The sequence below is a fragment of the Haliaeetus albicilla genome, chromosome 15 (assembly GCF_947461875.1).
Source record: "Haliaeetus albicilla chromosome 15, bHalAlb1.1, whole genome shotgun sequence".
NCBI lineage: Eukaryota > Metazoa > Chordata > Aves > Accipitriformes > Accipitridae > Haliaeetus > Haliaeetus albicilla.
Genome location: NC_091497.1, coordinates 18,973,426 through 19,000,294, shown reverse-complemented (window position 1 = coordinate 19,000,294; position 26,869 = coordinate 18,973,426). Strand labels below are relative to the sequence as shown.

Below are 26,869 nucleotides of genomic sequence, written 5' to 3'. Positions count from 1 at the left end.
TGCAGCTCTGTGCTTTCATCTAAATTGGTGGGAAAAGGCAGCTGCTGGCTTTCCACTATGTCATGATGTCACAAGATCCCAAGAAGACCGATATAAATTTTGAATTGAATATGCTAGCTTTTAAAGGCAAAAAATGAGGCACTCAATTTTGGTTTTGTAGGTTGCTTTTTGGTGTTTTGCATGTCACAACTCACATACTTCCACTAATGTTGTATGTCTAATGCTGTCTTCAGACTATGTATGCCTTGCTGTTTTGCTGTAGCCTGAAAGAGTGAAATTCTGGCCCACTGGAAGTTCAGTGTGAATTTTGCCAGTGATTTTAGTGGGGGCCAGGACTTTGCCTTCAGTGGTGATGGCTTCTGTTTTTTCCAGAAGTGATATGTGAAGTGCCACAGCATAGATCTGTGTTTGTGGTTCTGTTTGCTTTTAAATACTTCTGCTGCAATGTATCTACAATATGGTGGTATTTTGTTGGTGGTTGTTTTGTTGATTTTGGGGGGGTTTCTTTTAAAGACTGCCTATGAAGTTTGGAGTTTATTTTAATAAATTTTGTAGCAGTATTTGAAGTATTTCACTTGTGCTTGAGGAGGAGGAGAAGGGCATATTTCTAGAGTGTAAGCTCAGTACAGTTTTGTTCATTTTAAACTTTTGACACTAGCTTTACAGTGATATGAAAGATTCTTTTTTCTAAATCTGTACAGGCTAGTATAAGCTTACAGGGGTGACAGAAGAGGGGAGCAAACGTAAGTGCTGCCTGTACCTCCCATTAGCATCTCCTGGCGCAATTACAGGGGATCAAGTCTGTTTGTCCTATTGTAACTGTGGCTGTTGCCTTCTAACAATGAAGACAAAATTGTGCATATATAAATTGGACCCTAATCTGTGACTCATTAGATGTCTTTTGTATCCTAAATTTGACCTTTTCTCCACTTCATGTGGTCATACTTCAGAAAACTGTTGCAACCTGTTGTTTTTATGCCTTTTTTTTTTTTTAACTGAAGTTTGGACAGCGAAGTACACTAGCAACAAACAAAAATAGTGATGATGCTTAGGAAAGGATTATACTTAAATCTGTGCTTCTCCACATTTTCTCGACTTCCGATACATTAGCATAATACACGCCTCTCTCTAATAAGCATCTTGGCACAAGCTAACACCAAGCATGATAAATAGCATAAGGTTGGTGGTGAATGGTGACAAGTCCACCACATTCAAGTGTATTTTTCAGAGTAGGAAAGGAGGACAGTTGGAAAGGGGTAATACATGGTTTTGTGGTAGAGAAGTTGGCTGTGGATGTCTATTGCTCTTAATTCATGTCAAGGGCAGTAAGTGAGTAGCTGCTCTACCCTGGAGCAGCATTCTGGGTATTGGTCATGCTAAATAGTTGGGTTTCACAATAATAATAGGAGAGGTGTAGCAAAGAACCTCTGTATTGCCACAGTGGGAGATGTACTGCTAATTCAAGCAATTGCTGATGCCACTTGTAAGCATGTAAAGCTATTAAACAATTGTGCACATTAGTTGAAAGCAGCTAATGAATTCTGACCTCAAGTAGGTTCAGTAGGGCAAAATGCAAGCATGGCTTACTAAGGAAACAAAAATTAGTCTGAAGCTAAGACTTCCCACATTTACACAAGTCTTGCAGTAGTAAGTATATATGGTTCTAATGATTTCTGGTTTTTGCCTTCCAAAATTCACAGGAGGCCCAGAGCCTGCAATGCCTGATGTAAGTACTATTTACAAACTACTAATTAGTTGTATAATCCTGGTCTTTTCAAGAAGCCCACTGCTTTCTATTGCTTTTTATACTGCTTTAAAATTGTGATCAAATCTAAGAGTACTGACTAAGATTTTCTAATGTGTCATGGAACGGTTGCTTTCCATCCCTTTGAAGAAAAGGGTAATTTATGTCCTTGTGACTATAAAGCTGTAGTGTTTGTAATAGCTTTTATTTCTCAATTTAAAAATAACTTTTAAAATGTAGAGTGGTGATAACATGGAAGAAGATAATATTATTTCATTTCTGTGCTATATTAGCTCCCAGTCCCATCCATTAGTGCTCCCAGTCGTCGGGTTTGGGATCAAGAGGAAGAACGAAAACGACAGGAAAAATGGCAAAAGGAGCAGGACCGTTTATTGCAGGTATAATTAATCTTCATAATCACAGGCTGGCAATCCCTTGGGTGCATGTCGTGGTTTAACCTCAGCCAGCAACTAAGCACCACGCAGCCGCTCACTCACTTTCCCCCCGCCCAGTGTGATCGGGGAGAAAACCGGGAAGAGAAGTAAAACTCATGGGTTGAGATAAGAACAGTTTAATAGAACAGAAAAGAAGAAACTAATAATGATAATGATAACACTAATAAAATGACAACAGTAATAATAAAAGGATTGGAGTGCACAAATGACGCACAGTGCGATTGCTCACCACCTGCCAATCGACGCCCAGTTAGTCCCCGAGTGGTGACCCCCCCACCCCCACTCCCCCCAGTTTATATACTGGGCATGACATCACATGGTATGGAATATGCCGTTGGCCACTTTGGGTCAGCTGCCCTGGCTGTGTCCTGTCCTAACTTCTTGTGCCCCCCAGCTTTCTCGCTGGCTGGGCTTGAGAAGCTGAAAAATCCTTGTCTTTAGACTAAACATTACTTGGAAACAACTGAAAATATCAGTGTGTTATCAACATTCTTCTCATACGTAGCTTAAAAACATAGCACTGTACCAGCTACTAGGAAGACAATTAACTCTATCCCAGCTGAAACCAGGTGCAGCAACTGTAAAGGAGGAGAAGCAACACGTGACTTCTGCAGTTCTTCTTACTGATGGCCTAAGAGGGCTTTCAGTTATGTTTGCTGGGCTGCACAGTTACACACACTAGCAATTATTCAGCAAGAAGAGGACAATGCATTAATGAGCTTCATGAAATCAAACCCAGACTGAGCATTCGCTACAGCCAGAAGTGCTCAGTCATCACAAGGCTGGTATGCTTTTGCTGGCAACAGAATTTAAAGGATAATTGAAGACCTAAGGGGCAGTAGTCTTCACTTTTGAATGAGTTTTATTTTTTCCCCTTAAGAAAATTGTCTCTAGACTGATTTTTACCTTCAGTTAGCGATACTGCCTTATATTCAGAGATGAAGAGAAAGCAGCCAGTGCCATGGTTAGATGCCTGCTAGCATCCTGTCATTTAGCAATCAGCTAATCAGTTGGAATCAACCTGGTTCCCAGGACCTCTGAGTCAGAAATTTGAATCTACTAACACAAAACCACCTTGATAACCAGTTGCTAGAGACGGAGGGATGTGTTGCAGAGGGAGGGGGCAATGTTTGTCATCAAAAAAACCAGGCACACCTCTCAGTAAAGACCTCAGCTCAATGAAAAATAAGACCATTCAACTACATTCAACAAGACACATCTCTGCAAATTAAATTGAAGTTCATTATCTAAAGTCTATTGGCTAGGAGAGACATCCGTGAACATCATTTACTCTTCACAAGTCCTCTTAATAAGTTTGGTGCATTCAGCAGAAAACTGTGATGTCAAAGTACAGTGTAGCAGCTCTGTTGCTTTTTGGATGTTTATCTTTGGTCATTCCTTTTAGCTTACAAACTCTGCAAGGAAAGAGCTGTGCCTTCCTAAACAGATTTGTGGTCTCTGTTATGGTTTGGGTACTCCATTTGATGCCTGAAGAGATGGCTTTAAAGAATGTAAACCTTGGCTCGCCATTCTTGAGAGCAGTCTCAGCCCTCTGCCATCACTTTTCTTTTCTTTGCTTCTCCTTTTTTAGTCCTTAAGTAGTAAATTTGGCCAGAGTAATAGTGTTCTTTCTCTTCCCCATGATCCTAGTAATGAGTTTTCAAATAACAGAGAAAGGAAGCGAAGTCCTTCTTTGCTTATTTCCAACATCTTAGAAGGAATACTTTTGACATTAAATATTTTGCTTTTCCCAAGATGTTTAGTGGTGTACCTTGTACGTTTGTTGTGTACCTTGAGTAATGCTTTAAGACATGACATTGATTTCATACCAAATCCAGTCATAGGACAAATTTGGAGGTCCAGAAATTGGTTTTTGTTTAGGTAACATTCCAAAAGACCAAGAGTTCTTGCTCAAACCAAATTACTGCCTCATATTTCACTTAGTGATCACTTTATATTTACTGTATTAAAGTGCCCAATTCCAAGTTAAATATAATCACTCTGTCTTTCAAGAAATACCTTAGATAGCTGATTTTTGTTTAAATGGGAACTAAACTGTAAGACGGGGAATATAACAGATGTGAGGTCAGTTGCTATGAGACTTAGTGTGTAATAAGCCTGGGTTCTCCAAAATCAGTTGCAGAACTCCTTTGGATTGTATTTGAGCTAGGATTTCATTCACTCGTGGCGGACCTAATGTCATAGTGGAGCTCAAGCATGTTTTTACCACACTGATCTGTTAAAAACCACATTAAATACCAGTAATACATTTTAATGCAAATAAAAAATACCATGTTTCTGATTTGCGTGTTTAACTTCAATCTAACCTAACAGGAGAAATACAAACGGGAACAAGAAAAACTGAGGGAAGAATGGCTGCGAGCTAAGCAAGAAGCAGAAAAAGAGAGCTCCAAGTATTTTGATGAGGTAGGCTATGAATATGGCTTCACCTCTGTCTGTTTAGTTTCATGATGGCTTTCTTCACTTATAGTAGATGCATGCAAGCAGGCAAATAACTTATTTTGGTATGTCATTTATCTTCTCATTTTGGAAAATAAATTGTTGTCTATGATGTGGTAGAAAGAGGTTGCAAAAATGTGAAGGAAAGAGTAAATGGCATGTTTTGAGACCTGTTGAATTTGACTCTTTTTCCTTATGGATTGGTTAGGTAACTAACACCAGAAATATGTTGGGAAAAAGTTACATCATGTATTAATTATTGCGACCAGAACAAAATGGTCACCTTTGCTATATATTTACTTCCTGATGCTGCTTGTTGGAGTTCTGCTTCAATACCTCATTATGAGGCATGTTCGTAAGTGCCTGGCTTGTTACTGGCAACTGGTGCATCCTATCTCTGATAAATTTACATATCAAATCAATTTCAGATTTGCTACCATGTATTTCAAAACATTGAATGTGTGTAGTTTCTGTAGGTGCTGACTTTTGTGGCTGTTGCTTATGGGAAGATGAACAGTTTTTTTCCCCGACTGTGGGAGGTGTCTGAGACATCTCTTCTTTATTGCTATGTGAGTGCTGCTTCAGGCATCCTAGCTAGATCAGCTGTGTTCATACAGTCACGAATAAGTAGACTGTGATTTATGGCTTAGGACTTAAATAAGAAAGCTCTTTGAGCTCTTAGAGGACTTTGCTGTACAGGAATGTAAACTATTTGATATTTCTTCTATCATTAGAGGTTTGGATGGACCCGTAAACAGTATTTGTTCTCTGCAACTAAAACATCTTTTGACCACTGAAAGACCTTTTCTCATGTTTGAGAGAAGAGTCATAGAGTGGTAGGTCTGAGGCTTGACTTTCAAATCATAGGAGAATGGAGGAGGGTGGGGCTTTCCTCCACACGAGGATTCATGTGAAATTCATTGGTCTGATACACACGTGCAGTGTATATCTTTGTCTATATACTCTTAGGTAGGTCTCAGGTTTCTAAGTCGAAAGAGTAGGGAGAAATGCTGGGTATCATGGAAGAGTTTGTTTTCCATGGGTATTTAAGTGGGGGTGGGATGGCTTGAAATGTAAGTGATACTTTAGAAAGCAGAATGTTTCACGTAGTTGTGGCCACGCTGCCCATGGAATGAAGGCTGCTATGTGGAATGAAGCTCTTGCATTAGGAGAATGTGCTAGCAGGCACTCAAAACATGAAACCAAAATACACCCTGGGTCTTGCATTGAAAGTGTTTGGGATGCTTTTTACACTGTCTTCCCTCACAGAATGAATGAACTTTTCTTAGCAACCTGTTTAAAAACCAGGTCCCTTCCCTAAAAACATGATTTTTTAATTTTTTTCCTTTGCTACAGGAGCAGACTGTTCTAACCTTAAACACAACATCTGTACCTGCACGGGCTCCATCTGTGTCCAGCTGGAGAGCAAGCCCTGAAGCGAATACTCTTGAGGAGCCAGAAAGAGATGGAGGAAGCGAGCCGGCGGCACACTTGCTGGGCGAGGAAGAAGAAAGAAGGAAGCTTCAGGAGGAACGGAGGATCCAGGAAGAAGCAGCCCTGCGTTTTGAGCAAGAAAGGGAACTTCAAGAGCTGGAGCTTGAGAGACAACGTAAAGAGAGAGAACAGCAATATGCTGAGGAGCAGAGGCAGCGGGCAGAGATGGAGGAGCAGAGGCAGTGGGCTGAAAGGCAGAGGGAGGTGTCGGTGGAGACGTCTCAGTACCAAAGGTGTGCGCTTGTGATGGGGTGTACTCTCTCTTCCTTCTGCATTAAAAATTCAAATGCATTTCTAATGGGAGTGTGTACGTCCTGAACATATAAGGGTATTCATGTAAGATTCGTACTGTCATCAGTTAGTGCAAGATACCACAGGATAGCCTTTCTTTCTAAAGGTAGAAGGATCAGGCATAAGACGAGGTCTTTCCCCATGAATCAAGTGCTCTGTTTACCCACTTCAGCTCGTTTTTTAAATAGGAAGTGTAAATACAGTAATTAGAGCCAAATCAAAGATGACCTGAAGCACTTAGTGTGAAGATTTTGTAAGAACCCTGCATAAGGTTGTAAACTGAGAGCCAGTGGCTCAACATATAGGGCTTTCAGAAGAAATACCAACTTAACTCTTTTACAACAAATGTGTGACTGATTTTTCCAGACTCCTCTCTCATTTTAGTTCAACAGTGCAACAATAAAGTTTAATTGCACTACTGAGTTACTTTGTCGATCATCGTGGTATATGAGTGAAAAGATACTGGCTTAGATATCATAGCCTGTTAGAAATACCTACTGTGGATATATTTATTCTAGGGCATGAAAAAGTTCCTTTCATTAACTTCTTCAGTAGTTTGGTTTAAAACAAAAACAAACCAAAAAAAACCTAAAGCCAAACTAAAACAAAAACCCAGAAAAAACCCCAACTATTAGTTTACAAGTTCATGTTCTTGCCTGGAAGTTTGCAGACTGCTATTACAGGCATCATGGGAGATAAATTTGTCTGAAACAGATTAAACCAGTAACTTTTCCTTATTTCTTGTGCATTTAACGTACTGCCATGTGTATGACTAGCTTTGCTGTTTCTCTTGAGGATTTTCCCCTGTTTTTATATAAGTAAAAAGAGATGACTGATAATAATGCATGGTATCAAGTTAAGTCTTAGGAGAAGAAAATATGATTATAAAATTGCATGTATTTGCAGGGAAGATTGTGAGACCTGGAGTTACTTCAGTTCATTGTAAATGACTGCTGCTTGAGATCCTGCTGAGCAAAGCAGAGGCACAGTTGTTACAAACACTGAACAGGTTCTTCCTGGCAGCTGAGCCAGGGTATCTTTACAGTATTAGCTTGCCCCAATCGCAAGATAATAGGACTTTGTGCGGTAATTTATTAAGCTGCTGTAATATCTGCATATCTAAATCTTTGATACATGCTTTAGTCCCAGGGGATTTCATTGCTGCTGAGGTTGCTTTCAAAGCAGGTGTTTTGCTAAACAAGGATGCTTTTGCTTAGTAGTAAAAGAGCAAGTCCAGTGAAACTGGGTTTTAAAATGTCTGGTGTTAAATATTTGCTTTACAATGATATCCAAAGATCTGACTTGAAATCTGATATGTTATATAAACATCTGTGAAGGTGTGATACTTGCTGCAAAGAGCACTGAGGCTGGGGACAGGCAGCTGGAGGAGCTTTATCTGTGGAAGTTAGTGGGTGTTTCTCTATGGGTTACAAACGGCACCTATACGATTTTCTAGAATATAGATGTAACTTTTAGAGAACTGCTGTGTTTGGACAAAGCTTACCTCCTGGCTTTGAAACAGATGAGATAATCTCTATCATATACTGATACTTGTAATTTTTGCAGCATCTTAAAAAGTCTTTGGGGTGGGTTCTCATGTATTTTCATGTTTCTAACAAACACATCTGAACTTTCTCTATTTTCTCTATGTATACTTACTGTTCGCTCAATTTCTAGACTGTTTTTTTGTTTAATACGTATTTTCTTTTATCTGTATTTTGCTTCTAGACATTATGAGAGCTATGAAGTATCTAAAACAATAGAGGATCGAGCTGGCCATCCTCTCATTGACAGGTAATAAGAAATTGAATTGATAGGTAGGTTGAAACATCTTCAGCAATAAGTATTAACCATTTTGGCATGCTCACGTTTGGATTCCTTGTCACTTACAAAAATGTAATTTTAGGCAGTTTTTCTGCCTTCTTTTGTTAGTTATGTTTCTGACTGATAAAATTAAGCCTTCTTAGAACTTTAACTGTTTGGGGTTTTTTTCATTTTTTTCCCTTAAGGATCTGTTTTAAATATTTTTAGTTGCAAATATTTATGTCTATGTATGTCTTTATATGAAAGAGGGAGAGGGACTTACAGGGGCATGTAGTGATAGGACAAGGGGTAACAGCTTTAAACTGAAAGAAGGCAGATTTAGATTAGATGTAAGGAAGAAGTTCTTCACTGTGAGGGTGGTGAGGCACTGGAACAGGTTGCCCAGAGACATTGTGGATGCCCCATCCCTGGCAGTGTTCAAGGCCAGGCTGGATGGGGCTTTGAGCAACCTGGTCTAGTGGAAGGTGTCCCTGCCCATGGCAGGGGGCTGGAACTAGATGATCTTTAAAGTCACTTCCAACCCAAAGTGTTCTATGATTCTATGAACATAATGGTTTGGTTTGGTTTGTTTTTGTTTTTTTTTAATAGGCATTATGAGCGTTATGAAGTTTCTAAAACCATTGAGGAGCAACCTGGCCAGTCATTTGCTGACAGGTATGTGTGATACTGAATCTTGGCATAGACTGTAACATTGCCATTTCTGTGTCAGAAAGCTTTGAAACTTCCAATAAACTTTAGCCATGGCAGCTAAGCGTATACTTTGTATTGCTGCTGTGTTCTGCAGTTTTTATGGCATGTTTTCATATTGAGAAAACAAGCAGCCAAAATTTTGGCAAATTATGCGCTGTGCTGTAAACAACAGTTAGTCAGTCAGTAGGATTGTACTGGGAGAAGCAGAACTGTAAGGAAGTAAATACGTGGGTGGTACTAGACTCATCTGGCTGGAAAACAATTTCAGATAATATTGTGGTTGTGTCATAATGTGCTACACAAACGAAGGTGCAGTCATCCCAGTCAGGATTGTGCAACTTAAGAGAGAGTAAACAGGGAGGGAAGTGAGAGGTGGCAGCAGCAGAAGCTTATTTATCAGGAATATAGTAGATGTGCCACTTGTTAAGTTACACTCTCTTACCTTTGCTATTTTCTATTTTGTTTTTCTTGGTGGTTGGTTTGGGGGTTTTATTGTTGGGTTTTTTTGGTTTTGTTTTGGTTTTATTTCAATAGAATATATTAGCCACTGCGGATTTGGGCTCTTTGAATAGGCAGCTTTTTCTTCTCCCTTTTAATAACTGGGCTATGGTTAAAAAACGCTAAAGCGACTTAAATCCAGAATGTTTGTATCAAGCCTTTGCCTTAGATGGTATCCCACAGTAGTTCTGAAAGATCATGTCTGTTGTGCATTTACTCAGTTCTTATAGTTGGAGTGAGCATACCTTTTTTTATATTAAGAGGAACCCCAAAACTCACAGGGTACAACTAATGGATCTGTTACTAACGGAAGATCTAAATCTAACTTTAGAAGGTGCCTGCACTAAGTAGCTACATCTTGGATATACGTGTGAGGAGGACACTCAGGTGTTAAAAGCATCCCAGGCAAGGCGGACCTGCTCTTTGGAGCTCCTGTTCACTACAAGCAACTGTGAAACTGTTGCATCTTCTCAAACAGATAGTAAAATAGGTCTGCACCATAGGACAGACAATCAGAACTTGGGGGAGCAAGTGGGATGGAGTTTATGCAACATTTATCTATAGACAAAGGACAAGACTCCCTCAAAATGCTGCTATGCAGGCAATGCTGCATGTGTAAACAAATTAATGTAGCAGCTTTGAGTTGTGACCCAGCAAAGGATTTCTGTTCCTTTCTGAGGTATTTTAAACTAAGAAACTGGCTGTATTACTTGAGACTAGTAATAGAGCACAGAGGTGTTGCTGAAGCTCCTCCTCCGCGCTTTTTGCTGGAAAACCAGCTTTTTGCCATTTGTCTTCCTGTATATTGAATGACGTTTCTTGGCTAAAACTCATTAAAAAATTATGCTGGTGGATATAATCAATGAATAATAAATTTCCCGAGAACAATCTTCATGCAGTGTTTGAGGAGATGTTTTGCTTATGGTCTAGTAATGGTGCTGAAGTATGATTTAAGTTTCTCATGAAGTTAAATCATTTATAAACCTGCTTTTAAAGTTATCATTTCTTTGACTGTCTGACTGTAGTCTTCACAAAGCTTCCACAGGGAAGGACTTTGGTTTTTACATGTTTTTGTTGAAGCAAATACAATGATTGGTCCCTCATACCTGAAGTACTAGGAACTTTCAGTACACTATTTTAACTTTTAATCGGTTATTACCTATTGACATCTAAATATTGACATATTTTTTCCCCTTAATATCCTGTTGGTCTTTGTTTGGGTGTTTTTGTCTCTTGTTTTAAGTACAGCATAAGTTGTTGATGGGTGGGGTGGTGAAAAAAGGGTCTGTGTATCTGTGGTCTGCAATGATAAGATCTTTGTCCGTGATGAGGTCTCCTAGTTGAGATGGAGAAATGAATGTTTTCTATATCCTTAGGAATAAGTCCAAGTCAACTTCAGAACTGAATGAATTCAACACAATCAGAAATGGTAATTACTGTTTAATTTCTATTATTTTTAAAATGTATTTTTTTAAAAAAGGTGTATTGGATGTAGTCATCCTAAGAAAATTAATTGTCAGAGTGCTTTTTGATAGCTGCATTGTAATTCAAATTCATACCATGACACAATTTAATGAATTTTCAATAGCAAGAGGAAATTCATACAGTTAACGTACAGGCCTAGGACAAATACGATTAACTGCTCTCTTGGAGACCATAACTGTGATTGCACACAGATCTTAAATGCCTGAATTTTAGCTGACTGATATTTATATGAGATTAAACCAATCATGTAGGTATATCATTGAAGATTTATATGCTCTTGATACGTTGACTCTGTCAATAAAAAAAAGCCACACATGCCAAGATGCTAATGTATTTAATACAACTCTTTGTTCTTTTTAACTTCTGTTAGTGTAGGAGTAACACAGCTGGAAGTCAGCTCTCAATACTGTCAGAGTGGCTTGTTTTCTGGACTCCAGTTCCTTGCTGCCTTTCTTGAGTTGTCCTTCAGTAACGTTACTGTGTTTTTAGAGGAATGTTAAAGCAAACAAACAAGATTTATAAATATGTTAGAGTAGAAAATGCCTGAAAGCTATTCCTGTGTCTAAAACATGGTTAAAAAAAGTAATCACAAGTAATCATAGCAAAGTAAATGGTGTATTAGAGGATATACTGCATATTGACAACAGTGCTTTCACACATTAAAGCCTGGTCACTGAACCTAATGTGCGAGTAAACTTCCACAATATTTTATAATGGTAATCTATAGCAATAAAACCAAGAGCAAATCTATCGTCAGAGCAATTATTAAAGGGATTGAAATTTCAATTGAATGACTTACTGCTGAGTAGTTTTCTTAGTTAGTCTTAGTGTAAAGAATAGCTACTGGATCTAGGAAATAAAGAAAAAAATGTTGCCTTCTGACACTTCAGCACGTATTGGAGAAAGATGGCTTGTTTGTTTCCCCTTCCAAAATTTCAAAGGCCATCTATACCATAAATCTCATTTCAACTGACTAGTTAACACAGCATCCAAATAATAAAGAGACTTTCTGTAAGATTTTCCTTTCCCTCTCCCCCCACCACACATACATACATATTTACATAAAGCAAGATAAAGCAATGTGTTTAGTGCCTTGAATAAGGAAAGAATTCTTCAAAAAAGGGACAACTTACAGAAAAAAAGAATATGAACTTTTAAAGGGAAAGAAGGTAACCCACCACTCAAGTGTGTATTCTACACATGCTTCAGTTTGTATTGGAGGAAGAGTCCAAATTGTGGCACTAAAAGAGATCATGCCCTTTTAAACATACATTTATGTGGGTATATATTTGTACACACAAATGTATATGCATATACACTTGAAGTGAAGGAAAATACTTGTATTTAAGTTAAACATCATGTAAAAGGCCACATTAATGGAAACACGAATAAAAAAATTGTAATAATAATGATGTATTGCCAAGTTTGATATTGGTCACCTGGCTGTAAAAAGGAAGTAGAGAAACTTGTGAATATGGTGATGAAGGATCACTCTGTGATTTTGGAGTTATAGCCGGAGTATTGAATGCATGATAACTGCTTTTGTGCCTTAAGATGTCTAGCTGAAGTTTGCTCATGTTGTCCAAACAGGTACACAGAGCAAGTATTCAGAGAGGTCCTGGAACATGGGTGAGTCGCAGAAGAAGTCTCAGAAGGAGCACAACCTGTCTGCAGCAGAGTTGGAGAGACAGCAAATCCTTCAGGAAATGAGAAAGAAAACATCTCTACACACGGACAGCAGCTGGATTAGGCAGCGCAGTTCCAGTATACATAAGGAGCCTGTTAGTCTGTACAGCAATAGTATGAGGAGGTAGGAATCATGTTAAAGATTAACTTTGTCTCTCATCAAATATTTTTGTTTGGTTATTCTAAACTTCAGCATGTATTACAGAGCACAGAAACAAATCAAGTCTGAAATGCTGTAAGATAAACTGCATAGCAGCACAGATAGAAGAAAATAGCTGTATTACAGCTGGGGTTAAATGGTTTTTTGCAAGTAAAGAATGTGGATGTGACCTGTAAATAGCTTAGGTGCTTATTTCTTGGTTGGTATACCAGCAATGGAAATCAATAGTGTGCCTTGTCGTTGACAGATGTGCTTAAGAATTTCAACATGACAATTTATTGTGGAAATTATTATGGCTAAGGAGTATATCTTTTTTATGTAGAAATATGTCAGAAAGTCTGCATTTTCTTGGTTTAAGTAAGGTGTGAATGTTGGATTTGTCACTTAGGAAACAGCTGAGATATCAGTCAGGAGAGTGTTTGGCTATTGGGACAACACCTTGTACCTAGACGATGCTATCCAGTCTGGGTGGATTGTTATTTTCTATCTGGTATCCCTTGGAGAAAACAAAAACAAACCTAGTATCTGACGTCCGTTGCCATACAGCGGATTTTGATACGGTTCACCCTGATAAGGCTGCAGTGAAGAGTGTTTTGCCTTTATTCTGTAGCGGTTAAGTGCCACCTCTCTTGTGCCTCGCCTGCTTTTTCCCATGAGACTAGAACTGGACACAAAGGATAATTTGCTGCTCAAACATTTTAAGTCACCATGTGAAGAATATTGCTCAGGGTGATCAGACAAGCATATTCATGCTAGAAGAATCTTAAAACTGCTAGGATAACTTTTTAAAATCAGAATATAGCTCTTCTGCTCCAGCCGTACTGCCGCTTACATTTGTATGTGTACCTCTGTTACAGAGGGGAGTCTCTGGACAATCTTGATTCTTCAAGAGCGAGCTCATGGAGGCACCACTCGTGGCTGAACCAGTCTGCCTCCTCTTCATCTCTATCCTCTAGTCAAGATCTCAGTCGCCCAGTGTCCACTTCAAACCGAGCCTACATGTGCACTCCTTCCTCCAGCAAAGCACCTCCTGCAGGCACCGCTGCGAGAGCCCCCTCCGTGTCGCAGGCAGCCCCCCGGGCTCAGTCTCCCCTCTCTGCTTCCCAGCCAGGGTCCCAGACACGCAGCAGGTGAGCCGGTGCCCTTCTGCTAGGAACATGGAAACGTCAGGCTGCACTGAAGAGTGGGCCTTGTATATATGGTGGTCTACAGCAGCGTTCTTGCCCGGAACATTGATTTTAACAAGTCTGAAAAGTACCTGGAGTTTTCTGGCTGGGTGGGACGGTGGAAGTATGGGCTGGTATTACCTCCCTCCTCCAGTCATTCAGAAAATTCCCCAGGTTTGTCATCAGTGCTTAACATCAGTTAAAAAAACAAAGGAACTGGAATAATACGTCTCCAGTCTCCAAGCTGTATGTTGGTTACCAAAATGATTAGTAAAAGTCTGCTCCAGAAGGCATTTCTGATATTTATTTTCTTAGGTTTGTTTTAACACAAGATTCCTGAATCCCACGCTTTATGGCCCTCATCTTGGTCTCTCCTCCCTGCTTCCTGGCATGTGGTCAATATCTCAAGGAGCACTCAGGAATGCTCATAACCCGTGACCCTGGAGAATTACAGAGTAGGATGTTGGTTTTAATCTAGGAGGAGAAGGCAAGAATTGCAACATATTTTGAAACAAAAATGGAATTCAGTTGTGGTAGGGTAGATAACTCTGCTGTTTTATGTACTTGAAACATTTTGAAAATACCTTGGGGATAAGACTATAGAGAATCACCCCCACACAATTACATGTATTATATATAACAACAGTGTGAACAGTGCTTCACTAGCTCTTGTGCTCTCAGGCACTTTGTGATAAATTGACTTTTTTTTTTTTTTAAATCTAGGCTCCCGTGTTCTTTCTAATGTAAGAAAGTTACCTTTTTAACCATGTTTGCTTATCTTGTTCTTGCTTCCATTTGCTAATATCTTGGTAGATCTATGGAAAATGACCCCCATATGGCTTATGTTCAAAGCGTTAACATAATATTATATGTGCAGGACTAGCCTTCGGTTATCTAGCAAGGTGCAGATGGTGGGACTTAGCAGGGGTGCTTGCTTAAAACCTAGCCTTCGGGGTAATTCCCCACAAATAAGAAATAAGGCAGGAGCACAAAACCTGTGTTCTTACTCTCTAAACTTAACAATATACTTTTTATGTTTATTTGTAGAAGGAATTTTATACAATGAAATATCTCCCAAGAATGTGACAGAATTTCTTCATTTGTAACTATGTAACTTTGATCTAAATTATAACACTTGATAAATAATTTCAGTTTATTTTCCCCAAGCAGTCCACTTTTTACCAGTTGTTTTTATTTTTAATCTCAAAAAGTCTTTGATAACTTTTCTTTGTCTTTTAAATCTTTTCAAGCTGGTTCTAAGGATTTTCATTCTATATTTAGGTCAGTCAGTGGGAAGAAAATCTGTTCATACTGTAATAACGTTCTGGGCAAAGGAGCAGCCATGATCATTGAGTCTCTTGGTCTTTGTTATCATTTACATTGCTTTAAGGTGAGAGCTGGGAGTCACATCGTGAAGGAACAGGAGCTAATCAAGAGCACGCATGGCTACTCAGTGTTATGCTCACAGGGGCTCTACTAATCACCTGCTTTGCCTTCTACTCTTGACAGCGTGGTGCATGCGTATTTCCATGAGGCAGTCCTATCTGCAGGCATTTAGCCCTCAACTCTAGAAGTATTTCTTAAATGCTAGAGGTGACAAGTAGGACTTTGACAAGTAAGATGGGCACATTGACTGTGAGATCAAAGTTCTTCCTTCTCTGAATAGGTAGCAAAAAATCAGAAGGTCCTGAGCCACTTCTTCCAGAGAAACCAGCTCCTTAAAAAAAATAAATAAAAAAGTCTCAGCCTGGACCCTGGCAATTGAATCTTTTAAGATGACCCATCACTTTCAAGCTAATCCTAGCAGGCAGTGTTCATGTGGTGTTTTCCAGGCAAAAGCATGTTGGCAGCGTTCGACCTAGCAGGCTAAAGCCCAGCACCAAACCAGAAGCTGTGTTTAGTGCAACTCAGCTGTGGTCCGAAGCTAGGTTTATTAGCTCGTGCTCAGCACTGAGACATAGTTACCTGATTTCCAGTCTGCTTGGGGCATACGCAGAGCTGAAAGAATAAATGCTCGCCTGCAAAAGATGTGAAAGCACTCCTAGTTCCCCTGCCCTAGGACCAGATGAGGAGTTAGACTCGGATTTGGAGGTGGTGTTGGACCCTACTTCTTCCATGGCTTTAAGAAAGAGACTTCTGTGTCTGGGTCAGAACACTTGTCTTCTGTGCCCAGCTCAAATGCATCACCTGGAGTATTAGAGAGGACTGACTCAAAGCTCTTCCTGGTCCTGCCTGCCTGAGCCGGAGGAACCGGAGTAATCCAGGGGGACTGGTCATCATTCCCTTTCTGCAGAACTTGTATTCTGTGCAAGGGAGTCCACCTGTAGCTCCTAACCTACATAAGAAAATACCAAATTTCTGTTTTTCAAATTTCGGAAGATTAATGAGCTGTTGAACAGACTGCCGTCCAAAAGATTCATTACTCATTTAAGCAGGTAAACTATCTGTCCTTAGTCTGCCAAGTACTTTGCTTCATAAATTCAGTAAGGAGAGTGTTATGTTTTGGGTTACCTTCCTTCCAGAGGTGATTCATATTCACAGCAAAGATGTGAATATTCACAGCCACCATAGTTAAATAGTTCAGTGTTAGCATGAAAGCTGTCAAGCCCCTTATTCATGTGTTTATTCAGGAAAAATGAAATCAGCCCTTTCTCTCCAAATAAGAACTTGTTTCTATGATGCAAACCCAGGAAATTGGGGCTGCCTGAGTATTTGCTGCTTTGAGTGCCAAAGGGCTGAGGACACCAGCAGCATATAGTGCCACATGGAAATCTGCAAGTAGCACACCCAGGTGTTCTGTGCCAAAATCGCTGTTGCCATCTAGAGAACAAATTTTTTTCATGTCGAGCCAGTTTTAGTTTTCAGAGAAAATGAAGTTCAAATTAGATTTAATGAACTAATCTCTAAAAACTGTCTGCTTTATGTTTGCTTAGTTGGTGTATCGCTGCTATTCGTTGTCCAGTCATCGCCTTAAAATACTTTCTCAGGGTTGGTTGCATTTAGATCTACTAATCGTTACGCATTTGCTTCTAGTGATTGTGGGTTTATGGTTCAAGCTTTGTTGAGCTTAATCCAAGCTGCTTTTGAACAGCATTTTCGTTTCTTAATATTTTGTGAGGAGTTGCTAATTATTCGTCTAACCTACAGTGTGTTGCCTGTGGATGCGACCTTGGGGGATCCCGCTCTGGAGCTGAAGTTAGGATCCGAAACAACAAACTCTTCTGCAACGACTGCTATATCAGATTTAAAAGTAAGGCAATCCAACTGCCGTGTGCATGACTGTAGTTCTTCTCTGTGGTGTACAACCTCAAGTATTTGCACAGCTGAGCCACTTGATAGCTTTCACGTTTAGCTTTAAGTTGGTATATTAGTGAATAGGTTCAGCAAGGTTTGATTGCCAGTTTCTGTCTTCTCTAGGATAGTCGTTCCTAACTTAACTTGCTGGTAGCTGATTTTACCACCTTGTTACTAAGCAGCTTCAAGCAGACAATGCGGTGTAGTCTTCCTGCTTCCTTCATAGATCTGAGAAAGTGGTGTCAAGGAGTTGTCACTTACTGAACAGGCTTGTCTTGATAACAGAGAAATCTTTCTGAAAAATTGTCTACATTTTTTAAAAAAGTAATCTGAACATGTTTTTAATCCAATCCTAATGCATACCTGGAAAGCGATTAGATTATCCTGTGCAGGTGGCACAAATGCTGGTTTCTTTTTGCGATGCTATTATTATTTGAATTATAGGTCTGTGATTGGTTATTCATTTAGGTACAAGTTCAGGAGGAATTGATTTACTTACAGATCTTAATTAAAAGGTGCAGTATAACTTTTTTCCTTCATTATGGTTTGCAGAATTCTGGTTTACTGGAGCATGATGTTAAGACTTTGAATAATGGTGTTGAGTTGTTTTTTCTGCTGTCATAGATGATAGTAGACAACCTCCTAATTTTGACAAGTCTCGGGAGTTTTATATGGCTCTATTTTTCTGTAGCAAATACAGAATTTGCAAGAATGATAAAATTCAGCTAAGGGAAAGCATTTCTGAATTACTTTCTGGGAAACATGTCTGTGTTTCTTCATGAGCCTGGCACATTTTTCTCATGGTGGACCAGGAGGCGGTGAAGGGAACAGGATACTCATACTGCAACACTTGAGCAGGACTTGGTCACCTGCTGGCTGAGAAGCCTAGCTCAGAAAAAGAGAAGCTCTGCATCTGATGTTGTTGCTGTTTTCAGGCTCTTTTGGCTTCCAGGAAGAGGAAAAGCTGCCTGCACCACAGAAATGATTGTGTGGTGTCCGAGCTAAAACCAGAAAATCCCACACTTCTCCTTGACGCTAACAGTGCATTCACAAAGGCTAATGTTAAGTGCAAGGATGTCACTATGATCAGTGGAAGGAGGAAGAGAATCACCCCCTTCCATCTGGAGGCGATCCAGAGCACTGGGTCATACCTCTCCGAGTTAATGTTTGGAGAATTTATCTCCTTGTTGATGATGAGACTACACCAATGTGACCATGTTCCTATTTGAAGCACCCAGATGTGTGGGAGATCCAATCTGGAGCCTGCTCATGTTATTTTATCTTCTTTTGGGAGCAAAATTGCTGAATGAGTTGAGTAAGTTTGGTACTGGGGAAAAAAAAAAAAAAATCTGTTTTTTATTATTCCCTGCCAAGACAGTATTCAGGAATTTGATGATGGAAGTAACCAAACATTTTATCATGGATAAACTGCTATTTAGTCTCTTTGACGTTACAATCCGTAAAGTCACAGCAGTGCCTTTCAGATGCAGAGTTGATCTGTGAGAAATCAGCTCTATTCCCTTCCCTTCAGACTGCATCTACTTGGGCCAGTGAGCACCTCTAAACATAATTGTATGAGATACAAGTACATCAGGAATTGTAAGAACTTGCAGGTACAGAATAAAGTATATAAATGAGTGATTAGTAATTGAAATGAGCTATTTGAATAATATAAAAACCAGCTATGTAATTACTGCAGTGAAAATATACTTGACAGCACAGCACTGGTCTGTAATGCAGATTAGTTTGTTTGCAGTTGGCATTTGACATCAGCCTGGCTAATTATTTGTTAGTTTGGAACATGAGCATATTGGCTAAAAGGTTTGATAAACTGTAGAATTATTAATATTCACTGTGTAATTTTATGGTGTGATATTGTTGCACATTTTTATGTTAATTTTGTGGTTTATACTTGGAACATTGTAGTGAAACACCAGTGTATTGGCAAATGCCCACAAATATATGCAGAGAAAGGATAAAAAAGTTCTTTTTTAATATTGTTACAGTTATCTAGCAAATTTTAATTTGATTATTGAAGGGTAAATTTAGAAAACCTATCACCCTTTTCTCTATGCTGATACAAAAAATAATTCTTAAAAACTTGGTAAGGTGCATGTTCCATAGAATATATAACTTGGCCTGAAATACTTGTAGTGCTATAATTGGATTAAAATCAATTTGTATTGTTCATTAAATTTGGATTGCTAGATTCAGAATGTATACCTTAATTTGTGTTACCATTTTCAGTAGTTATTGGAAATACCATTATCTGACTATTTTTAACTTGGAAATTTTAATTTTTGCCGCTAAGATTCTTCAGTAGCTAGGCTTTAATTACAATTTTTTCTGTCTCTCTCTAACAGCTGGACAACCAACCTCCATGTGAAGCAAATGAAGATATGAAACCACTGTTGCAGATAAAAGAAGAGGTGATTGCTGCTGATGTAGATCTATAAATATATATATTGTGTGTACGTGTGTTTTTTCTAAGAGTAACTCTTGCTTGTCTAGTCTTCATAGCAATGCATTGTATTCTTCATATATCTATTTTTATTTATAAGAGAGTAATTGCAGTAAGGAAATATCTGGGGAAAATGCTTTCACTTTTTCAGCTTCAAGTACTGAGAGCACAAGGGAGAATAAGTATATTTTCAGTAATAACTTCAAAATATTTTTGAGGCTTATAATCAACTAGTTGACTTTCCAATGGTATATGAAGAGGGTATTTTGTTTCTAAGCTCTTGAAACAAGCATTAGAGAAATAGCTAATATAAATATATATTTGCAATTGCTGTCTTTATTTTTGACATATACTGAAAGTGAATTCTCTAGGTTAATATCAAGCTGCATTTAAATGCACACAAATGTGTCTGCTTTCTATATGCTGGTTTCTAAAATTATGTGCTTTGTTGAAACTTAAATACAAAGAATAATCTGTTTGCTCAGTGGTGTTGGCGTAGTATTCTGTGGAATCCGTTTAAGGGGAAGAATTCTCATTTCCCATTTGGAAAATGTAACTATGACTTTTTCCTACACAAACTGAGTGGAGAATGGTTGTTGAATTACAGTATATTTGTAAATAAAATTTCTGATGTTGCATTTATTAGAAGTTTTTTTCTTTCTATCCAGCTAAATGTATCTAAGGTGATTTGCTGAAATATAAAATTGTTTGAATTTCATCTTGGGAAAGTATTTTTTATGAAAGGGTTAAGATGTCCACCTAAATACGTGCAAGAGCAATAGTTCTTGCTTTTCTTTTTTCCTTTACAGTAGACATCAAATTTTGTATATAGTTCTCCTGTCAAGCTCCTCATGCTCTTTCCCTTCAGCATTTAATACAAGTGGCAAGACTGATTCTTTGCCCTGTATGCTCATCCCTGAAGCATGACGATGGAAAGAGGTGGAAGTTCCTCAAAACTTCTCTGCTGTCACTAGAAATAAGGTGCTGAAAATACTTTGGGTTAGGTTCTGCTCCTTCTGAAAATGCAGCTGGAATGTGCACTATGTGTTTTTCAGCGGTGGCTCCCGAATTGCTTTGGTCAGTGGTTTCCCCAAACCCTTTCATGACCAGTTGTGTACCCTTCTGTGTCCGCGTCCTTGGAAGCAGTGGAGAAAACATGGGATGTGGATCAGAGGAATTTGGGGGAGCATTTTGTGGGTGAAACTGAGGAGGAGGACAGGTGGGAGGTGTAGGAGGGTGGTGGGACTCTCAGTTTGAGTTTGTACGTGGCACCATGAGGAGCTGCAGTGAGGGTGCCAAAGCAGCTTCGGGTGCTCCTTCCTCTCAGGGGATCTCAGGGATGGATAGGAGAGCTAGCAGGCTGGGGAGAGAGAACATGGCTGCAATAGCTGGGGGCAGCAAGGGAAGATCATGCTGTTTTGGTATAGTCGGAGAACTTCACCTGTGTGGGCCTCCTGTAACTTCTGCTTGTAACTCCTCCTGTCTCCTGTTTGCTTCGCTTTATTCATCCTTCCCCTGAACAGATGGGTTCTGCCTTGTGCCAGGGAACTCCCTGATAATAAATGCTGAATTACCAAGTGCCAAACATTATTTTCAAATTTTGCTTTAAAAAAAAATTTAAAAATGTAAAATGCTTCATCAACCCAAGTTTGCCAAGCTCCTTGTTCAGCCACCTTTGTGACTTGGCCCTGGCTTTTGGTATTCAGTTAGTCTTCTATGAAGTGGACTGGTAAAGATACTTCATTTGGTTTCCAGTATTGTGGTAAGTAATGACACAGTAGGCTGCAGGTGAGAACCGTGGGGTGTGAAGACCCTAGTCCTCAAATACAGACTATGGAGGTATATTCACACTGCCTGCTCACATAGCTCTCTGGGAGCCTGGGGTCTTTTCTGGTGCTTGTGGAAGAAGATTGTTTCCCTGAGAGCTCTTCAGAATGGGAACCCGAAATAGGCGCTGTGCAGGCCTGGCTCTCGGTTAAGGCATGTACGTCACAGAGATGGTGCTGATGCCCCTCTACGCTGTCTGGTTTTCAGCCTTCTTTTATGGTGGGCAGCATCAGACTATGAACAACCGCTCCCTGTCCAGTAGATTCCGAATCCCCACAATCCCCATTACCAGCCCTGAAATACACCGAGACACACAAAACTTTTTGTCACAGGTCGAAGTTTCTCAGCCTCCAAGGCATCAGTAAATTTATCCTAGCCTATCCATGATTTCCCCTTTCCCCAGTATTGTGTTATGCAGCAAAGCTGTGGGAAAAGTCAGGGCTGGCCATGCCATCTTTTGCATCCTGAGCCCAGTCGTGTCGCCCTCTCCCTGGGAATCCTTTGGATGCAAAAATCAGCTGGCTGCGAAGAATGGAGGGAGAGAAGAAAACTCGGCAACCTGCGGGCTGCGATGCTGCTAGAGCTGCCTGATGTGTCCTGCAGCCTAGAGTGATGCGCTCCGAGCCAGGCTGGCTTTTCCTAAATGGTATTTCCAGGTATTTCCATGCAGGCTCCAATTTCATTCTCCAACAAAATGTCTGCAAAAAACTGGGTTATTTCATTAGCTTGTACCAAACTGCTCACCTGTGAGCAAACAGCAAGTGGAATTTTGGATTTAGCGGGGCTCAAAAAGCTGAAGCTGAAACTCTCGCAGATTTGAAGTCGAATTTCTCACCCTTGTTAAAGGCCTGGATTAACAAGGCTCCTTCAAACCTGTATTTGTTAATTCGAGTTGGCAAATGTGAGCAACGAAAACCCCTTCCTCCTTTCGTTCCCCTGGAGAGGAACAGGCAGAGAAACCCCCCTTACAAATGTTGTTGTATCTGTGTGTTTTGATCCTTGTTGAAGTATTTGGAGCCTGTTGGCCTCTGAAGTTCAGCAAAACCGATTATCCACTAGCAACACAAGATGGCAGTGTGTAAGTGCAACTCCCACAATAAAAACCCTTTCCGTGGTTGTAATCTGGTACGAAAAGGGTTGCGTTTGCCAAATGATACTGAAGTTGCAATGTAATGAGAGTTGTAGAGAGAACTTTCTCTTATCCTTGGGCCTTTCTCCCCACCTGACATTGTGGAGATGCAATGCGCAACTGAATCTGAGCAGTCTGATTTGATTTTGTTTGCCATTTTGTTAATTAACTGCTACTTAAACCAGTACTAAGTAGGGATAGAGTTAAAAGAGAACATTTCCTGTGAAGAGAAATAAACTAGATGATTTCTAGTGGAGGGTTATGCTGTATTTTGTTGGATTGTCTTTTAAGATGCTGTTCGAGGAAGAAGAACCAATTGCTCTCCCTCACTTTATCGGCTTCAGAGACTTTTTAAGGTTAAAATCCTTAAATGCAGGTGTCTACAGGTGAGCTAGGCCTCTGCACTGCTATTAAAATCTGAGTGGATTTAGGGTTCTGTTCCATCCTTTACTCTTGGGTGTCTGGTGCTGTGAGTGTGTAGGACACTCACCCAGGGCTGGGGGGGGTACGGTTCACATCTGGGCGTACTCATGCAGCTGCCAGTGCAGGTCTTGTGGGATGCTTTAATGCATCTGAAAGGGCAGCAGAGATTTATGAGCAAACAACTGAATCAAGCTCAACACCCTACAGACAGTGGAGCAAAGGTGTGATTTCATGGGCCAGTGAGTAGGAGTTCACTGTTGGGCGAGGTGCTTGGCTGTCTAAGCTTCACGGACTTTTTAACAGGCGTATGGACCCTGACTCACATGTAGACGCCTGCATTTTTACACGCCTGTGTTTGCCTATCTTAATGCTGACTGAATTCTTCCAAAAATACCTGAGAAACTCTGATTCAGCTAAATCCTTCATCTACCCTATCTTTAGGCTCACAGGCTGTGAGCTAATTAATTGCAGTGTACATTTGAATACGGCTTTGGAACTGAGTGGTCTACGGATAGCAGCTCTGGCACAGGGCAATGTTTAAACAAAATGGCACTTCAGAAATAGAATGTTTTCTGTAACTTTCAGTGTGAACTTACTGTGGGTTTTCTCTAATACATAAGAACAAACAAGTTGGGCACCTCAGAGTGAAATTCAAGGTATTGCATATGCTCTTAGTTTTGTTGAGATTTCTCTAAGAATTTTTTTAACAGAAGATTTATCAGAAATTTCAAGCTCAGTTACCTATGCATTCATCTCTTTAGGCAAGCTGCAGCACCACAGGCAATGCTGGTTAGTGGTGAGATTTATGCACCAAGCCCTTTCTTAGAGCCCAGTGTTTCAATCCGGAGCTCACACTGATACCAGAAATAGGCAGAACCTGTCTCATTATTTTCAGGACAGTGCCTCACAGGTGAGCCCCAAGGAGCATCCAAGTGGTAAGTTCAACACTCCCCTTAGGTAACAGCTGTTGTAACATGGCCCACCTTGTCACTTACGGCGGGTAAAAGGGTTTTGAAATCTGACAATTTGAGCTCAAAGTAAAAACTGGTGTGCTGGCAGCAGTGTTTTAAATTCCAACCAATCATTTGTAATGGATTAGCAAAACCTGTGCCGTGACTGTAATGGAAGGCTGTTAGCAGCAGGCATAATTACATGAAAGAGCAGCTTCACGCTGGAAGCTCTTCAGCATTTTCATTCTAGCTCCGTGCTTCTTGGGAGCTAGGGGCACCGATATAAAACAACATAGGAGGATGATGTAGAGCACTTGCTCACAAAAGGAATATTTTAGGGTGAGCGGTAGGGTATCAGTTTATTAAAGCTGAAGAATTTTTTTAATTGGTTCAACCTACTGGAAACAAACTTGCCAATTAAGTAGCTGCTGCAGGCAACAAACACTCAGAAGAGATGCGTCTTGCAATGGGAATTACTGGCTTCTGTAGGTTTGCCTTAACAGGCAACATTGTACAAAGAACGAAAGCACTTAAAAAGAATAGGTGCGTACAAAGATGTGTGTACACGCTAATTGTAATAGAAGAAAGAAAGAAAAAGCTGGGGCCGTCGAATGGACCGTTCATAACCACAACCTAGTGAGAGCAGGCTTGTGGTCAGCACAGCATGCCATCTGAAATGGCCTTTTGCCAGTAACTGTGCCAGAGCAAGTGTTTCTGATTCCCTGAACTGGAATTCTGTTTTGTCCCCAGGCAGTCAACCAGATGTGCCATTTATTGATGCATCAATTGCATATGGCCCTTCCGGGATGGAAATTCACAGATTTCAGGGTCAGATCAGGCTACTGCAATCATTTGATGTGCCTATATCCCTACAAAGATCAGAACCCCTTACCCAATAATTCCTGTATTGAACGCACAACTCCTGTGTGAACAACAGTGTTCTTTGTTGGAAAGAAGCCCTGTGTAGATCTAAGTATGCAAATGATGGAAAATCTACCACATGTCAACATAGATTGTTCCAGTGGTTAATTAGCACTCTTAAAGATGTTAATTTTATTTTTAGCTATTTTAATGAGCTTTCCAGCTTATTATGGTTTTATTTTCATTCATTTAACTTGGTTTAGGCTCTTAGCACTGGATTAAATATTTTTAAATTTTTCTCTCTTAGATTGTACATGACTTTGATACAGTCCCCATTATTTTGTTTGTTTGTTTTAGTTCTTATACCTGTACATAAAGCCTTTTTGCTCACATCAGTCAGAAGATGCAAGATTACCTCCATGGGAGGATACTGTGGATAGACTCTCAGTGAATTGCAACACAAAACTCTCCCAGGAGAATATCTAGAACAGAGAGGAAATAATCTTTAAGAGCATTAAAAAATCTGAAGCTCTATAAGAATTTCTTTGCATAATGCATAGCTTCAAATAAGAGCTTATGTCCACAAGGGAATTTTGCTGCATAAATCTTCTGGCATAATTAGTAAGACATTGAATTGCCTTTGTGGGAATGACCATGCCTGAATTCCTATGTGGTTCTGCTAATTTTCCTGTCTTGGGGAAGCACCTGTAAGAGATTCCCATGCTGACATGTCTCGGTTGACAAGGGGACAAAATCACATTCCATTTTTATTTCTCAGCATGAAGTGTCAGCTGCAAAAATACAATTAGTTCCTGCTATCTTTGGCAGGTATTAATAGGAGGGGTCCAACTTGCAGCCTTTCATCAAACTCTAGCTCTGTGAAAATAACAGTTATTGTCTTTTGATGCTCTTGTAAATAGGACTCTTGCAGAGAAACATTAGTTTTACTTGCATGTGATACTTCATTTTAAGTAAAATTCATTCCTACTGAGGTAACTATTGCATTTATGAGATACATATGTGCTGCACCTCATTATTAATGCCAGAGGTTGTACCAGTGTACTCCTGTCTGCACAAATCGGAGGAGAATCCCAAATCAGTTTAGGAGAAGCTCCATTGATAGCAATGGAGCAAGTCAGTAAATGAGCAGCCTCCAGCTAGGCGCAGCTACTGTCTGTAAATAAACCATGGCCATCTAGCACAGCAAGACTGCAGAAAGGCAGTCAGCATATTTTATGCAAAATTCATGTTACAAATGAGCATGCATTTCTATCAACAGTTTGAATGCTTACAAGTACTTCTGGACCTCAGCAAGTAAAAAAAGGGATGAATTGCTTCTTTTCCCTTTGCTATTGGGATAATTGGATGCTTTTGCCTTTTGACTGGTGGACTCTATTCTTTGGAGTTTTCTGTTGCCCATGATAGTTCATAGCGTGTCTAACATCTGCAAATCTCGGGATTTTGTGTTCCATCTCCCTCAGTACTGGGTCAACTCTGCAATAAAGGAAACTCCAATTCTGGACTGAACATTATCTCTGTCAGTGTGCAAAGGTACTTAGGTTGTACAGAACATTCTGTGTTACACCAGCCACCTTGGTTTCACCATCTCCTAATCTTTTTCGTTTCATCTGCTTCTTCTAGTAGTGTGATGCTAAATGGAGAACAAAAAGTGAGCAGATAAACACCAGTTTGGTACTGGAAAGACAGGTAGATGCTAAACAAGTGGGGATATGCAGGCTACACAATGCATTTACCCTTATTACGCTAATGCTGTTTTGATTATTCCCTATAGCACTTTGAAGATACACAGTGTTATCACATAGCGTATTCTTGGTATCATATGCACTTATGCTCTCTTAAATCCTATTTCTCTGTAACATCTTGGACTTGAAGCCAAGAAATCTGCCTATTTAGAAACACTGTTTACATAATCTTTTAATCCTAATCTTGCCAGATCATGAATTGATCATA

The 26,869-nt window shown here is 39.8% G+C and overlaps 1 protein-coding gene across 22 annotated transcripts in view; it reads left to right on the top strand.

Moving 5' to 3' along the window:
• Nucleotides 1–20,350, top strand: part of LMO7 (LIM domain 7) — a 135,601-nt gene extending 115,251 nt beyond the window's left edge. For 14 of the 22 annotated variants that reach the window (XM_069802530.1, XM_069802535.1, XM_069802522.1 and 11 more), the window contains 13 exons: nt 1,701–1,726; nt 2,038–2,142; nt 4,534–4,626; nt 6,016–6,386; nt 8,173–8,238; nt 8,857–8,922; nt 10,833–10,885; nt 12,532–12,751; nt 13,645–13,917; nt 15,235–15,343; nt 17,101–17,203; nt 17,716–17,762; nt 19,611–20,350. In XM_069802530.1, the coding sequence (XP_069658631.1) occupies nt 1,701–1,726; nt 2,038–2,142; nt 4,534–4,626; nt 6,016–6,386; nt 8,173–8,238; nt 8,857–8,922; nt 10,833–10,885; nt 12,532–12,751; nt 13,645–13,917; nt 15,235–15,343; nt 17,101–17,203; nt 17,716–17,759 (1,529 nt within the window). In that variant the 3' untranslated portion in view covers nt 17,760–17,762; nt 19,611–20,350. Of the gene's footprint in view, nt 1–1,700; nt 1,727–2,037; nt 2,143–4,533; nt 4,627–6,015; nt 6,387–8,172; nt 8,239–8,856; nt 8,923–10,832; nt 10,886–12,531; nt 12,752–13,644; nt 13,918–15,234; nt 15,344–17,100; nt 17,204–17,715; nt 17,763–17,871; nt 19,443–19,610 lie in introns of those variants that run through there. The other 8 variants (XM_069802525.1, XM_069802536.1, XM_069802543.1 and 5 more) reach the window with 5 other exon arrangements.
• The last annotated feature ends 6,519 nt before the right edge of the window (nt 20,351–26,869 follow it).